This window comes from Lactuca sativa, chromosome 2 (assembly GCF_002870075.4).
Source record: "Lactuca sativa cultivar Salinas chromosome 2, Lsat_Salinas_v11, whole genome shotgun sequence".
Lineage (NCBI taxonomy): Eukaryota > Viridiplantae > Streptophyta > Magnoliopsida > Asterales > Asteraceae > Lactuca > Lactuca sativa.
The window spans coordinates 157,408,903-157,426,374 of NC_056624.2; the positions used below are offsets into that span (position 1 = coordinate 157,408,903).

Consider the following 17,472-nt stretch of genomic DNA (forward strand, 5'->3'; position numbering starts at 1 on the left):
TGTTTTTATATTAATGTTTATCTTTTTTAATTATATTTCTCATTTATATAACATTCTTTTACATAATGAAAATATATTTATAATAAGTTTTTTACTAAATAGGTGTAAACATTTTCATTCATGGATACGTGTAGTATATATTTCTCCAATATTATATTTTGGCACTTAATTAATGGGTACTTATACACTTTAATACTATATTTCTTTCATTTTATACATCAGTTATCTAAAATTAATAGACGATTACGAGGAAACATAACACATATTTAATGTTATCGTTTTATTATATGATAGTTTGCACTTATATATTTTATCTAAATAATAGTTTATTTTTAGTTTTTTATTAAAAATGTTCGATAGATAAAATAACTATTTAAAAGATATAGTGATTAAATTGTTCATAATGAATTGTTTGCACTGTGGTATTTTTAGTATTTATTTAAATAGTACAATAAGAATATTTTTGAAAAATAGAAAAATATTTTTGAAAAAAAAATAGAATCTAGTGCAAGCAAACAAAAAAGCTACTATAAAAAACGTAAAAATTATAAAAATGTTGAAATGCATGTAAAAATAATTACCAAATATTTTTTGTTCTCAAACTTTGATTTTAAAAATGAATATAAAAATATAAAATCAAAACGATGCTAATATTCCTATTTCAATATTATTAAGGGTGTAGATTTTTTCCAATGGGTTCACAACATTACAGCCAAATGGGATTCCTCTTGGTTTAGATAGCCCTCTCTTTCTCTTCTATATACTTGTACAATATGCATCGATTAATAGGAAAAATGACTTGTAAAGTAACAAAGAATTAGAAGTGTATAATTATTATTGAATTTTTTTTGTACACATATTGTCAATCAACTATAATGGTTGTGCATATGACCATTAAACTTCATATTTGTTCAAAAAATATCATTATGTTACCGGTAGTAGTAGGTCACCAGGCTGCTGACATGAATTTTACTGTTTATTATGTACATATTATACCATTAATTTTTTTTTTTACACATTTTACCATTAAAAATTTTTATATACATTTTACCATTAATCTTACGTATTTATGTCAAAAAGGATTTGCCACAATATACTAACTACTCCTTTTTACAAGGGCATTATACTTATAAAAAAAAAAGACAACTTCAAAAATGGTCCCTGTGGTTTCCGAAAATATCAAGTTTCGTCCCTAAGTTTAAAAAACCTCACGGATCGTCCCTGTGGTTTCAAAACTTTTAACATTTGGTCATTCCGGCTAACTCCGTTACTATTTAGCCGTTAAGTCAGGGGCAATTTTGTCATTTCACTACACAGGGACCATTTATGAGGTTTTTAATTACTTTTAAAAAATAAATAAATAAATATATAATATTTAATATGCAAGGGTCCTCTCTCTCTCTCTCTCTCCGATTCACCGTCGGAAGAAACAACCACCAGAGATTTATCTTCTTTGACTCAAGAACACGTAACACTGCAGGGAAGAACAACGAACTGAAGAGCTCCATCTTTCCAACTTCATCAATCACAAACAGATCTGTATCTTCTTTGAATTGAAAATGAAATCGAAAATCAACTTCTTACTGAGAAATTGGAGATGAAGCTAAACGAACCTGTAACTCAGGCAAAGCTAATGATTCGAATGATGCTACATCGACTCTGTATCTTCCCACAGTAGACCATCTAATGGACTCTACACTGCCATGGAGTCGAAGGTATACAAAGGCGATTCAAAACAAATTCAGATTCAATTTGATTCATGAAGATATGGAATCAAATGATGAATGAGACATGGAATCTATACAACTTACAGGGGGAAGAATTTTATACAATAGAGAGAGAGAGAGAGACGAAATCCTAACCTTCTCCCTGTGCCAGTGGTGGTGGTTGTGCAGTGCCTCATCGTTTTCAGTGTTATCATCATCACCATCGTCATTCTTTAAACTGGTGTCCAAATCGGAATTGAAGTTCCTCTTGGAACGAGAGTATCTTCTTATGCGATTAGGGTTTTGAGATCCGGAGGAATTACTCCGGCTCCCCCTGAACTCTGAGATTGAGCGTCGCCAGCGGTAGAACTAGGGTTTAACGCATTGGGGTCGTCTTCATCGTCGTGTCTTTTGAGTTCATGGTTGATTTGGTGTTTGATGACGAAAATTTCGTTCTTGAAAACCTGTTGATCATTCTTCGTTCTTCAAAACCTGTTGATCATTCTTCGTGTTCTGCTTCGTTTTTCCCGTGAGCCAATGAAGAAAATTGGATTGGGGTTTTTAGCGACTGTGAGGGGGTGTTTGGGTGGAGCCTCTTCGACAGGAACAGTGGTGGAGAACGAGGGAGGCTGTTTCCTCTTCTTGCCTCTTCTTTCATTCATCTTCGTGTTTGAGTTTGAAATCGGATGCAAGGTGTTTGAGTTTTGTGGATTCCATATCTAAAAAATCGAACGGGAAAGAGAAAGTATAATGGTGGACTAGGTGGTGGTTTCTGGTAGCTAGGATGATGATGAAGAAGGGTGATTTTGGTCTCACAGGAGAAGATGAACTTGTGGTTGACGAGAGAGAGAGAGAGAGAGAGAGAGAGGGTGGGGCTCTTTAATTAAATAATTATATATATATATATATATATATATATATATATATATATATATATATATATATATATATATATATATATATATATATATATATATTAAATAGAGAAAACCTCATAAATGGTCTCTGTGTATTGAAATGACGAAAATGCCCCTCACTTAACGGTAGAAAGCTAACGGAGTTAGGCGGAAGGACCATTTGTTAAAAGTTTTGAAACCACAGGGACCATCTGTGAGGTTTTTTGAACTTAAGGACTAAACTTGATATTTTTGAAAACCACAAGGACCATTTTTGAAGTTTTGTCAAAAAAAAATAAAAAAACTAACGGGCCGAAATTCATAAACGACCCAAAATACTTGATCCAGTCCAAAAACAGCCTTTCTATTCTAAGTTCTAACCCATTCTGGATTCTGGAAGTAACCAGCGAGATTTTCTGTCTGCCGCCTTTCACCTGTGTCCCTTTGTGTCTTTTTGGTAAGCGGGAATAGAGGAGGGAATGAAATCAGTCATTCCGTTCCAGATTAAAAATTTATTATCGAAGAATCGTTGTTGAAAACTCGACTGAAAACTTCATTGAAGAATTGCTGTTGAACAATCAACCGAAAACTCCATCTCGCATCTACCAATACGAAGTCACAGGTATGTGATCGCTTCTTTCGTCGTCTTTGATAATTCCTTGCTCCAATCTAGTCTGTGAAGACGTGAGCTATGTTTTCAACATGTTTGTATTTTACAAGCATATGAAGTGTTTGATGAAATGCCTATATAAAACTATTATTCTAAGTTTTAAGAAAACATGTCATGTAACATCTGATAAAAACACAACAATACATCAGATTCCAAATTGAACTCATAGCTGTCTTATGCCTAATAAATAACCTCAAAACCTTAAAGATCACTAACTGTTTCTTTCTTTCATTCATTTTAAGCACACTTGTGTATCCAATTGAGAAAACAATACTGTGTTATTTTTTGATTGTTATTTTCAAACACAGTGGTTGGGTAGCCATTCAATTGCCTGAAAATTGCAAGATATTGTAAACCCTAATTTGCATGTGTAGATTTGGTTTCTTCACGTATTAAACTTTTCTCATTGATTCTGTTTTACAGTTTGGTTGCTGTAATCATAAGCTGTAATAACAATGTCAGAATCCGACCCTTCATACATCTTCTCCCAAAAAAACTCTAGACTCCCCGAAGACACTGTCTTCTTCACCATATTCCCTGTCTCCTCCCTTTCACCAGACCCCAAATCCCAAAATTCCAAAACTACCCCTCTTCTTTCCCCCCACCTCCAGTCTCTCCACCTCCAAATCCTCCAATATCTCTCCCAATACACCACCAATTACATATGGCAACACGAACCCTTCACTCTCTCCCCCTCTACCCAATCACCCTGTTCCTTTTGCCCCTCAAATCACATCCCTCATCTTCATGGAAAGCTCAGATATGGAGACAATCTTGAAGACGAATGGTTCATTGTTTTCCTACTCTTTCAAACCTCACAAAAATTCCCAAATCTTTCAATCCATGTATGGGATACAGATGGAGAGTTTCTCCTAATCGAATCGGCTTTCCACCTCCCAAAATGGGTCAACCCTGAAACCACCACCAACAGAATCTTTATCAGAAATGGAAACCTACACATCATCCCCAAAGATCACTTCCCTTCAAATCCCACTTTAGACAATGCTCTTTCATATCTAATCAAACAAGAAAACCAAACCAAAGCTCCAAATTCAGTCCAATTATCCATAAAGAATCGAATTGGGGATTACCCAGAAAGAGCAATCAAGAATATGCATAAAGTTAGGGTTAGGGTTCCGATTCTAATAGCCCAAATCTTGAAACACGAACCGTGTTTAATCTCATTAGCAGTTGAAGGGTTTTATGATCGTGATATAGATTCAATGAAGTATGCTGCAAAAATGGAAAGATTTTTGCCAAATAAAAGCTCTGATGAGATTGTTGAAGTGTCAGTGATAATGTCACGTGCAATGTATGCACAATTGATGCAACAAACGTTTCAAGCACCAAAGTGTTACCCAATGCCAGCTAGGAGTGAGAGTGGGTACACGTCAGCAGAGTTGGGTATGAAGATAGCTTGTGGGTTTGAGATGATTTATCAGATTAAAAAACAAGAAAAGTTACAAGGAAAAGGAAGCACATGGGAGGTTTATAAAGAGAGTTTGGAAAAAAATGGATACTTTGAAGGGTTAATTTCAGGGTCAAAAGAGTATAAAAGATTAATGGAGAATGCAGAAAGTTATTACAAGAAAAGTTCATTGCATTCTAGAGAAAGGTATGTTTTAATAGATAAATTTAAAAGTTTTATATGTATATTTATTTATACATTGGCGATTTTTGCAGTGAAATTATGAGTGCTCCTGTGAAGCGAATAGATGATATCATTGCTGATTGTAATGTTTCATTAGATGAGTTTAAAAATCAAGAAATTCCTCCTTCAGATGATGATTCTTGGCTTTATAATGGTGAAGATGAATTAAATGCTGCTCTTTTTGAGAGACAACAGGAGATGGAATTTTATGATATGAAAAAGAATAAAGAGGATGATGTGGGTCCCTCATGTTCTTCAGATTTAAATGATTATGATCTTGGTGATATAGCAAAATCAATGCAAGAATTTGTTCAGAAGATGTCAAGCTTTGAAGGAGCAGAAGTTCCTGGAAACAGGCAAGTTTTTTTTATCCGTTTATTAAATAAATCTTCATGTTTTCTTTTCTTTTTTTATATAAAATTCTTTTTTTTGTTACTTTTAGAAATTCGGAAGATGTGGATCTGGATGTGGAGCGGTTTATGAAAGAAATTGATTCGGTTATGAATCCTTCAAATGGAGATGAAGAGCTTGATTCTGATATGGATTTGGGTAAGTTTTCTATTAGACATGGACCATTTTTGTAGTTTTTTTAAACATATGGACCATTTCTGTAAAAAAAAATCTGCGCAGGGACCTTTTCAGTAAATTACAGGGACAGTTTTTGTAATTTATTTTCTACACAGGGACCAAACCTGCCAACATATGAAAGTCTTTAAACATATAGACCATTTCTGTAAAAATAATCTGCACAGGGACCTTTTCTGTAAATTACAGTGACAATTTTTGTAATTTATTTTCTACACAGGGACCCAACCTGCCATCATATGAAAGTCTTTAAACAGATAGACCATTTATGTAAAAAAAGTTGTGCACATGGATCTTTTCTATAAATTAGAGGGACAGTTTTTGTAATTTATTTTCTACATAGGGACCAAACCTGCCAAGATACAAAACTGTTGTTGCCAAAATATCTAATTAGATATATATAATAATATAAGTGCAAATTGTGGCAGATGATGATGATGATGAAGATATTGAAGATGATGATGATGATGATGATGAAGAAATGGATTTCATGAATTCTTATTCTGATGTTTTGAGTAAGGAACTGAAGAGGACAACACTTGATAAAAGTTTTGTTCGTGCAAATGCAAATGAGAAGGAATTAAAGAAGGATGAGGTTTGTTTGTTATATTTTAAAGAATTTTGGATCATTTTTGTACAAGTGATATTGATGGGGGTTGTTTATGAAAAATTTCAGGGAACATCAAAAGTGGAAGAAGAAGAAGAAGAAGAAGAGTTTAGTCGTGTGGATGTGGATGTGAACCTTGTGAAGAATTTTCTTGGTTCGTTTTCTTCTCAAGAGGGGCTACCGGGTCCAGCTTCCAATTTGCTTGGACTTATGGGCCTTCAACTCCCACAAGATCATAAGGATAAATGATTTTAAAAACTTTATTTTATATATTATTTTGTATAATAGTACAAATACCTAAATTATCATATGCTGGATTGAGATTTTTAAGTCGCTTAATTAGGCAGCTGGGTTTGATGAAGCAGTCTGATTTGATAGATTGGGTCTGATTTGATAGATTGGGTTGGGTTTGAAAATTTTGACAAGAAATCAACGGGTTAACCTTAATTTCAATCTTTACTTTTTTATAAGGGAAATCTCTAGAAAAGTTTTAAAATTTTAGTCCAATTTATGAAAAAGTCCCAAACTAATTTTTGTTTATAGAAAAACACAGAATACCGGCTAAAACTTCGAAAAAACCCTTTTTGGCCGGTTTCGTAGATTTAGCCGGTATTCTGTCTTTTTTCGTTAGTTTATTCAAAATACTAGGACTTTTCTGAAAATTACCTGATAACCAAAATATTGAGACTTTTTTTAAAATTACAATGGACTTAATGGATATTATTATTAACAAATCATTTATAGACATAAAAAATATTTTTTTATTATAAACAAATGAAATACATTTGTTGCTAATTTCTAGGAATGGAATGGTCGACTATGTACTTCTCAATTGTTTGTTGACCACTTCAAAGTCTCTATGTTCTTCCTATGTATAGTTGTGGGTGACATAGTGAGAAATACTCTATTAGGCAGTGTTGTAAAACTCGTCGAGTTGGCCGATTACTCCTCCGAGTACTCGCTACTCGGCCCGTTACCGAGACGAGTTATAGAATCCCGAGTACTCCCCGATTGGTCCCTTACTGAACTAAGCAATGTTGTAAAACTCGGTCAACTCGGTGATTAATATGTATAATATACTTAATGATTTATTATTTAGCACAAAAACATGTGCTTATTACTACATATATATCTTAAATTTTCAGTAATTACTCTCAAAGTGAGACCGTTATGTGTTTTTTAGTTTTTGTGTATTCACACTTATCTAATTTTGTTATATATTTCAATCAACTGATGGTTTTAACTTATGATTTTGACATATATAATTTCCCTAAAAATATTTATACATGAATTACAAAATCTGAGTACTCCCCGAGTAATCCCGAGTACTCCCGAGTACTCGCTACTCGGTAGTCGGCCGAACAGGTACCGAGTAACGAGTTCTACAACCTTGCTATTAGGCGTGACCAATACAAGAGTTGATAATATTTATTAATACACAATCAATAAGTGTCTACTTGCTATTAGGCGTGATGCTATATGATCATGTGTTATTAGAAAATATCATTACATGAACGTATAGATCTTTCATTATGTTCTTTAACCTAACTACCACCTAACCTCCAAACATTACCCGGTAACAACCATGAAATTACACACATCTATAGAGAGTGAAAATTAAACTTTGAATGACAATTTAAATAGATAATCACCCTTCACTTGGTTCCATATAAATTATCATTCACGGTTCACTTTTCACATTTTATAGATGTGTGTTAGCCGATGGTTGTTAACATGTAAGGTATGAATGTTGGTTGGTAGTTAGGTAAAACAACATAAGAGGAACACCAACATTAGAGGAATGCTAACTAACTTCATCTCACCATCATACCCACAACAATGCACAGGAAGAACATAGAGAGTTTAAGTGGTCAGAAAACAATAGAGGAGCACTTAGACCACCATTATTTTGGTTATTATGTAATTTATAAATGATTTGTTAATAATAATATCCATTAATTTCATGGTAATTTTCAAAAAAAGTCCCAATATTTTGGTTATTATGTAATTTTTGGAAAAGTCCCAAAATTTTGAGCAAACTAACGAAAAAGGACAGAATACCTGCAAAATCTGCGAAACCGGCCGAAAAGGGTTTTTTCGAAGTTTTAACCGGTATTCTGTGCTTTTCTGTAATTAAAATTTATTTTGGGATTTTTTCATAAATTGGACTAAAATTTTAGGACTTTTTTGGAGATTTCCCTTTTTATAACAATTAAATCATGCCTAGTATTGATGTAAATCCTTTCGCACGTTAGATTTTCATCAACATCATCATAAATGAACATATTCATGCTCAATAACATTTTCATTATTGATATTACCATTTCATTCTCCCAAAGGTAAGGATTTCGTTTTCTCCTGATAAAACCTTGTAATCTAACCATAAAGATGGTGAGGCTATTCTCTACCTTCAAAAATACAAACATTTTCGTAGATTTGGGAGTTTTCTTTCTATGTGTACATCATCAACAATTTCAAACTTCATACAAAATCTCGTGTCTCCATGGGTGGTGGAAAGTTTATAACATATAGGGTACACAAAAATCTTTCCAGTTTCGTAATACCCTTTGCATGGGTCGTTTGAAAATTATTTAATCAATCATCAACATACTGTTTTTAAACTTCAAAATATCAAGAAAATTGATACATTAGACGGCTGTAGAGACCATGTTTCTAAATGGAGTTATTAAGAAAAATATTTATATGGTTAACTAGAAAGCTTTGTATGGAGAGATCGAAAGTCTATGGTTGGCAACTTAAAATCCATCTATAGTCTCAAACATGATTTTCGTCAATTGTATCACAGGTTTCATCATGTCATCATCTCGAATGGTTTTAAGGTAAATGATGTTGATCATTGGGTATATCACAAGTTAAGTAGGAATAAGTATTTCTTTATGTTATTATATGTTGATGACATTCTTCTTGTGATTAACGATATAAGCATACTTCTCTAAACCAAGAAATTACTGAGAAATAATTTTGAAATGAAAGATCTTCGTGATGTCTCTTTTATAGTAGGAATCAATATAATAAGAGATTGCTCTCAATTTGTTATTGTATTGTCACAAAAGAGTTATATCAATGAAGATCTAAGTAGATTTGACATGGAATGATAGTATACCATGGGATACATTATCGCTAAATGAGACATTCAATTTTAAACAATGTGCAAAAATGATCTTAGGAGAAATCATATACAAAATATATTATATGCTTCATAAGTGGGGAGTCTTAGGTATACTTAAGCACCCATCCTCCCGAGAATGAAAATATAGAATAATTTATGTATTCAACATTAAAAGAAGGCAAAACATGTGACGTGTTATCAAATAAAATAACAAGAAGACTATATGCTAACTTATCAAAAATCAAGATTTTAGAGGTCACTGGTTTCTCTTAATCGAGCTTTCTTGGATACCCATACAACAAATTCTATATATCATACTATGTTGGCTGGAGAAGCTATATCTAAGAAGTCTTATAAATCGACATCGTATAGCTACTTCAACATCGTAGTTGAGTTCATAGATTGTTTTAAGCTAATTATGGAATCTGGTTTTTAAAAAAAATCATGAAATTATGAATAGTAAATATGATTGATAAGTCATTAAAGATTTACTGTGATAACAGTTTAACTACTTTAATTTAACAACAATAGTAGCTCGATGAAGTTAAAACTTATCGAAATCAAGTTTCTAGTTGTCAATAAGAAAGTTCGGGATGGAAGAGTTTCTATAAACATATAGGAACCGATTTAATGCTAGCAGACCCCCTAACTAAAGTCTTGACTCATAAGGTGTGCATTAGCAGACTACTCATATGAGCGTTATTATATTTAATATATTGGTTTAGTGAGAGTCCTTATGTGTTATGTGGTTTATATCCATACATTGACTAATGTTATTCTGTAGAATAAAGTCGATGATATTTTTATCATTGTCCTGAATTCAAGACGTTATAATATTTGTTTTCAATAAAGTAAGGACCTCACTCAAGACTACAATTAGATCATTTCAAAAATGGAGATATGCAGGTTATGTTGTATGTCATTTTCATCCACATCTTTTCTATGTCATTAAGTGTGTAGGTATGATGATCACAATAGTTTAGTCATCCTTTAAATATATTATCAAAGACTCCTTGGTTTTATATCTATGGATAAGATGGACCAAATTATCCATTAGGAAATAATTTAAAATGAATAAAAGCGCACCTAAAGAATTCATAATACATTTTTGTAACGTCGTAAATTTCAACCCAAAATTTCCATTTAAAACTTTAAGTATTTATTTAAATCACAACTGCAATATCTTAAAACATTTATCAGAGTAGCCTTAAAATTTATCAAGTACACAAGTCCCCCATTGATGCGATGCAATCGAGCCGTGCGCCTCCTTTAATATGATGATCTTAAAACATGTAAACCACAAATCGTAAGCACAAAACTTAGTGAGTTACCCAAAATATCACACATAGCACATCACAAATAAACAGTTATGAGTTATTAGCAAACCTGGGGACTATAAGTAATCCCAGTGGGCAAACAACACCCCCGATGGGTTATCAGCAACCCTGGAGACTATCAGCAATCTCAGTGGGCAAACAACATGCCCGGTGGGTTATCGGAAACTTTGGAGACTATCAGTAGTCTCATTATACATTATCACATATCATAGTAACAACAGGCAAGACCCAGCTGGTCAGTACACATATACATATATTACCACACAGACTCATACAAACATGTAAAAGTCATAAAGACATCTAGCATCCTACATACACAATTTAGTGAGCCGACATTGGTGCCTTCGACTCACAAGCATAGGGATAAGACTCACCTGAATTGAAGAACTCTGAAACACTACGACACGATCCCTTTTCTACATTGCTTGTACTCGCGAATCCACTAATACCAGAATCAGATAAAATCTTAATTAATAGCCCAAAACCCTCAAGTTTGACCCAATATCAAACTTGGTCTAAAAGTCAACAGTCAACGGAGGTTAAAGTCAACAAGTCAACTTCAGGCTGAGTACGCCCAACATACTCAGCTCATACGCATGGTGTACTCACCATCCAGGGACGAGACTCCTCACGAGTACGCCCAGCGTACTCGGCCAAAAGGCACTTTTTCCATTAAGTGCTTAATCTCTTAAGCCATTTCATCCAACACTTAGATCTAGTCCAAAAACATCATTCTAAGTCATAAAGTTTCCACCTTTATCATTTTCCATGTCTAGAAAAGGTCCAAAAGCCAAAACTTTAACTTATTAATCCATTAAGACATCATGCCACTTTAATGGAAGGAACAGAAGGATCAAGATCTAGACTTTAAGTAGCAAAGGGACCAAAAATGCATCTTTTTCAACTTAATCCATTAAGACCAAGTCTCCAACCTTCATATCTAAATCACAATGATGTTTAGATGGATAAAATTTTCAACTTTATCTATAAAAAGGTCACAAACTTTCAAGATCTAAACTTTATGCTCTAAAATGACCAAAAGCTCATAATAACCAAAAACTAGCTAGATCTAACAAATGCATCATCAAGATTCAAACTTTATACCTCTAGAAGAGAGATCAAGGTGAACAAAGTCCAGATCTACAAGCTCTGATGTAACCAATACTTCTTCAATGAGTTCCTTCTTCTCCAAGGTTCACTAAGAACACTCCAAAACACTTAAAAGCACATTCTTTTTGCTCACAAGGCTCAATATAGGGTTAGGGTTTCAAGAAAGGGTGTTGGAGAGGTGGAGGTTGACGATGGAATGGGTTTGGAGGAGTTAAGGAGCTTAAATAAGGCTCAAACCACGAAAATAGGGTTTAGGCACTGATCGCGTACGCCCAATGTACTTAAATTATGCCAACTTAGTATGGATGCCCTAGTACGCCCATCGTACACGTTGAGTACGTCCAACGTACGCAACTCAACCCATAACTGCCCTAACTTCAAATGGTCATAACTTCTTCGTTCCAACTCCATTTTCGATGTTCTTTATATCCACAAAAAGGTGTTGAGTAGATCTACAACCCTATCTAATTACTTTTGACTTAAAACTCATCGAACTAAAAATCCATAATTCAATGAAGAAGCCTAAAACACCACTTCCCATTTTACCCTTTGACTCCAAAGCACAAATCGAACTCTTGGATCACACAATCTACATTACCCACATCCAAATAGGTCTAAACCTCTCGTTACCAAAGCCTGAAGCCTTATGATACTTGATCTTCGGGTCATGGCCATGAATTATGAGACGACCTGAAACAGAGTGTTACAACTCTCCCCCACTTAAATTAAATTTGATCCTCGAAATCCATCCTTACTATCTCTTCTGCAAAGCCAAACGATCCTGACTGAGCTCTCTGAATTACGAAGATGACTAGGAAAATCACCTCACTCTGGTAACCATCCACCCTTATTATTGTTGAACCTAAAATAGCAAAAATCGCAATCCTTAACGAAGAATTAACCTCAACTTTGCTTTAAGCCCATGAGTGTCCAACCGCTATGCCTGAAACTGAAAGCCCTACTCGATGTCTGACTCCCAGGAAGGCAAAACCACTCCAAACCATTTCCATAATGACTCAACTTTAGATCCCGAACCGCACAAACCAATATGTCATGAACAGGTTCACGGATACCCGAAACATATATGCCCCGACAACTTACCGATACTGAAAAATTCTCATCGAAAACAAAATTAGCTTCAGAATCAAAATTTGAACATGTATAGGTGGTCCTGGTCTATCCACCAATACAACTTCATCAACCATTCACTCCCGATGAAGGATAACTCAACCAACCAATGCTCGACGATCGCCAAGTCCACTTAACCCCAACAATGGCTATAAACCGAACCGAGTTCTCACATCACATTGGCACCAAGCCAGTCTATGATTTCCCAAGTATTACAAATGTTGAGGCCCACTCACAACCCTTCACCCAAATTCATGATGATCTAAATCATCCTAGAGAATACCATGATCCAAGTCATAGACTTCCATCCCTGTTATCATTACCAACCTAGTGAATGCTACGACTTCATCGTTGTCTTATAACACTTCAACAATCGCATCCTATCCTAGTGAATGCTACAGTTGCTCTGTAGTATTACATCACTCCCACAACTGCACACTAACTTGGGGAATGCTACAGCTGCTCTGCAGTATTACAACACCCCCACAACTGCACACTAGCTTGGGGAATACTACAGCTGCTCCGCAGTCTTACATCACCCCGACAACAACACACTAACCAAAAACTCTACGAGTCAAAAACCCCGTTCTACCCGACTCTATCAGGTGTTCGGATCGTGCTTCAGACCCCAAAGCCTTTATCATACCAGAACAGACATAGAGGTCCTAACACAACTCTCGACCTGAACCCTCTCGCAACCAGAGGGGGAAAATAGATTCCTAAATGAAATAAAATTTCCACCATACGGAGGAAAGTTAATTTCTTCCAAAGTTGGATGGAAAACATTCATTCTCATCAAGGAATGTGTGACATCCCTATTTTCACGGCCAGAAAAGACCAATTTTGTTTATGCTTTATAAAAGTCAGAGTACTTCTTTTCATAAAAATGTTGCGGAATTTGTTCCCAGAAAAACACGATAAATACGTTATTAAAACATTTTCGAAGAAACGTATTTTATTCATTTTAAAACATTTGGGATGTCATTGTCAATACAGAAACATAAGTATAAACAGAACTTACATTTATTTACACTAGTGATCTACATCTCTTTAATCTCTCAGTGTAATGTGACTTCATATCAACACCTGTGATATAAATAAACTGAGTGGGTCAGGTTGGGAAACCTGGTGAGTACATAGGGTTTTCAACCCACAATAATATAATTCTTATGTTTAAACAATCAAGCAATTAAACCCAATTACCCATCCCCATTATCTTTTTTACTCTTAAGGATCTACCTTAAGAATCAGCTATTTCTTGTTCATTTATTCCTAAGGATTATCTTAAGGAATCGGCATGAAGTCCATCGTTACCAAAGCTTATAGATTACAATTGGTGAACACGTAGTCCAAAACATCTGGTAAACACTTAGTTCAAAAGTAACTAGTAAACACACTTAGTTCAAAATACCTAGTGAACACACTCAGTTCAAAGATACGTAGTGAACACACTCAGTTCAAAATACCTAATGAGCACCTAGTTCAAAAACACCTACAGGTTACGAGCTTACTAGCGTTCCACCGGACCGTCTAGTATCGCCCATGGTCATCATCTATACTCCACTAGATGACTGGATCACTGACAACATTGATGTCTCCCATCGTGTTATCACAAAACAACTATTTCATCTACCCATGTTTTACCCAACACATTTTGTAGATATAAAATACATATACGGTTTAAATCATTTAAAACACGTATAAAAATCTTTCACCCAGCATAGACAACAAGTATTCAGACAATATGCACACACAACACGTAATTTATATTAAAATAATTCATATCTATGTGTAAGATGAAAGGGACTATGCACTCACCTAAGAAGGTGGTGACTCGGTACTCGGGCAGCGCTTCGTATACTTTAAAATAATTTCTTTTGACGAAACCTAGTATTATTACCACTAGATTTTAGTCTAATATTTACCGTGATTAATTATTAGTCTTATTATTATTATTATTATATAAGCGTTTAAACAATACTTTCCAACCACTATGTACAGACAGGGGCCAGACATAAAACACCGGAGGGCAGGACCATTTTGACATATAGCACTTCTGAAATCCAACAACCCTATGCGGCCCTTTAAACCAGATTCTCCGTACCGCGAGTAGTTAAAAAGATATTATAACGACACTTATATAAGTCATAATAATAGCTCGAATATTTATTATAAATTTATAATAACAATACTAATTTTAAATATAAACTATATTTAAAATAGGGTAAGCATAACTTACTTACAAGGGGATTTTAGCTAGGAGTCGGGCTCTGTAGGGGCAGAACTTCGTCGCTGAATCTTTCTAAGAAAGATTCGTGCAGCGCTTCAGCGCTCACCTTACTATATTAAAACTATAGAAAGAGAAGTCGAATCACGAGGGGCCGAAATGCTCGGGGGATAAGGAGAGAAAGACTCTTGAATCAAGAGAATGGTGCAAGAAATATGAGAGCCCAAGCCTCTTATTTACAGTAATTAAATTTACAAAAACTACCCTCCATAATTACTTAATGACCTTATAGTTATATAAACAACTAAACACCCCTTTATAATACTATTTTAAATAGATTTAACAATATTTGCACTAAAATAATGTCGAAAGGACTCAACATTAGTCTTATAATGACCGCATCGTCGATACCTTTCTAATGATATATACATATGTATATATATGTGTACGTATATATGATTTATACTTTATTTTAATACGTAAATATGCTATTATAATTTGTAACTCGTTCATACAAACTCCGTTTTTGACGTTCTTTATATCCACGCGTAGGTGGAGGCGTACTCTACAACTTTCGTTTAGACTCTATCGGCTAATTTTGACTTTATTTTTAAAGTTATATTTTTAACAGGCCGGGACAGGATTGGTCCGTTAAATCCTCATAACTTCTTCATTCGACGTCCGTTTTTCGCCCATCTTTTTCTCGTTATGCTACTCTTAACGAGATCTTCGATTCTTGTTCAGGTCATGTCGACTAAAAATCGCTCGATCTAATATTCGAATTTCGGGCTGTACACTGCTAATCCGAAACTTCGAAAAATCATAACTTCTTCATACAAAGTCAGATTTGGGCGTTATTTTTATCGAAGTTCTTAGTTTAACATATTCTACGACTTTCATTTAGAGCTCCAAGGCTAAATCTCGCTCTATCGTAAATTCACTATTTACGCCTCCCGGTATCGAGCCGGTTCCGTTGCGAAACTTCGACGGGTCATAACTTCTTCGTTATAACTAGGATTTCGGCGTTCTTTATATGTGCGGAAACCTAGTGACATATACTACAAGTTGGTTCAAATTATTTATAAGCTTCTGTCGAAGAGTCGTTTTCGACACTTATTGCCTCTAATTTGACTAGCCCGGATTTGCGGGCGTTACAGAATGTGACATGTTACAAAAAATACCCCATTTACTTATCAGAAAACCAAAACCCAGCACTACTGCTATTGACCGCCAACTGTTACCTCCACCACCACCTACAACTACCACCGTTAGCACCACCATTACCACCTTCACCGCCGCTACCAGCCACTACCCCTCTCCACCACCAGCCACCGCTACCATCATCACCCCCACCACTACCGCCGTCACCACCACCACTACCACCATCACCCACCACCACCTTCACCACCATCATTACCATCACTTACCGCTACCAACACTACCGCCACCATCTCCATCACTATTACCATCAACCACCACCACTGATACTACCTCCTTCGCTGCCACCTCCACCACTACCACTACCATCACCACTACCGCCGTCGTCGCCACCACTACTACTATCACCCACCGCCACTACTATCATCACCACTACCTCTATTGCTACCACCTCTACACCACCACCACCACTACCACCGTTACCGCCACCACCACCATCGTCGTCGCCACCATCACCATCACTACCGCAACCACTACCACCACTATCAGCACCCACCACCACCACTACCACCACCACCATTGCTACCATCACTATTGTCGCCACCACCACTACCACCCCCTCTACCACCACCAACACCACCACCACAACTACCACTAACACTGCCACCACCACTGCTACCATCACCTACCACCACTGTCTCCAAAGCCACCATCACCACCACTGGCACCATCACCACCACTGACACCACCACCACCACCACCGCCGCCACAACTACCGTCGCCATTTTTAACAATTTACTATTTTTGTAATTTATACAATGTATCTTTACATATAAGTTAGAAAATAAAGTAAAATTAAGCAAAGCAGACAAAAAAAAAGTAATTATGTCAGTTTATATGGATTACAATTTCATTTTTTGCGAACTAAACATAATTTGGAATTAATTCTAATTCCATTTCCTATCAACCAAACAGGATATGGAATTGGATTCAAATTCCTAATAGATTCATTTTCTAATTCCAATTCCAAATCCATTTCCTTCATAAACATTCTGCTAACCAAACAACATATAAAAGTCTTTGCTGAGGAAAACCATCACATAAGGATGGATTAAGCAACGAGGGTGTGGGACACCGACTCTAACACCGTGTAACTTTTCCAAAAGGGACCTTAGAGATAGAGGGAGGACTCTTGTTATTGTATCTCACATATGCGTAACACAATCGTATACATCTTTGTGTATATCATAGTATCCCCTCTTGCCAT

At 35.4% G+C, this 17,472-nt stretch overlaps 1 protein-coding gene across 1 annotated transcript; it reads left to right on the forward strand.

Annotated features, from left to right (window-relative positions):
• Positions 1–2,984: 2,984 nt before the first annotated feature.
• Positions 2,985–6,476, forward strand: LOC111883406 (protein ecdysoneless homolog). Its single transcript, XM_023879735.2, has 6 exons — positions 2,985–3,224; positions 3,696–4,887; positions 4,956–5,279; positions 5,366–5,472; positions 5,937–6,103; positions 6,185–6,476. The coding sequence occupies exons 2-6, from the start codon at positions 3,728–3,730 to the stop codon at positions 6,362–6,364; spliced, it is 1,938 nt and encodes a 645-aa protein (XP_023735503.1). The 5' UTR covers positions 2,985–3,224; positions 3,696–3,727; the 3' UTR covers positions 6,365–6,476.
• The last annotated feature ends 10,996 nt before the right edge of the window (positions 6,477–17,472 follow it).

Coding starts and splice junctions, on each gene's coding strand:
- LOC111883406 (XM_023879735.2), top strand. CDS start 3,728: ATGTCAGAATCCGACCCTTCATACATCTTCTCCCAAAAAAACTCTAGA. Junction 4,888..4,955: donor TCATTGCATTCTAGAGAAAG/GTATGTTTTAAT, acceptor CGATTTTTGCAG/TGAAATTATGAGTGCTCCTG. Junction 5,473..5,936: donor TGATTCTGATATGGATTTGG/GTAAGTTTTCTA, acceptor AAATTGTGGCAG/ATGATGATGATGATGAAGAT.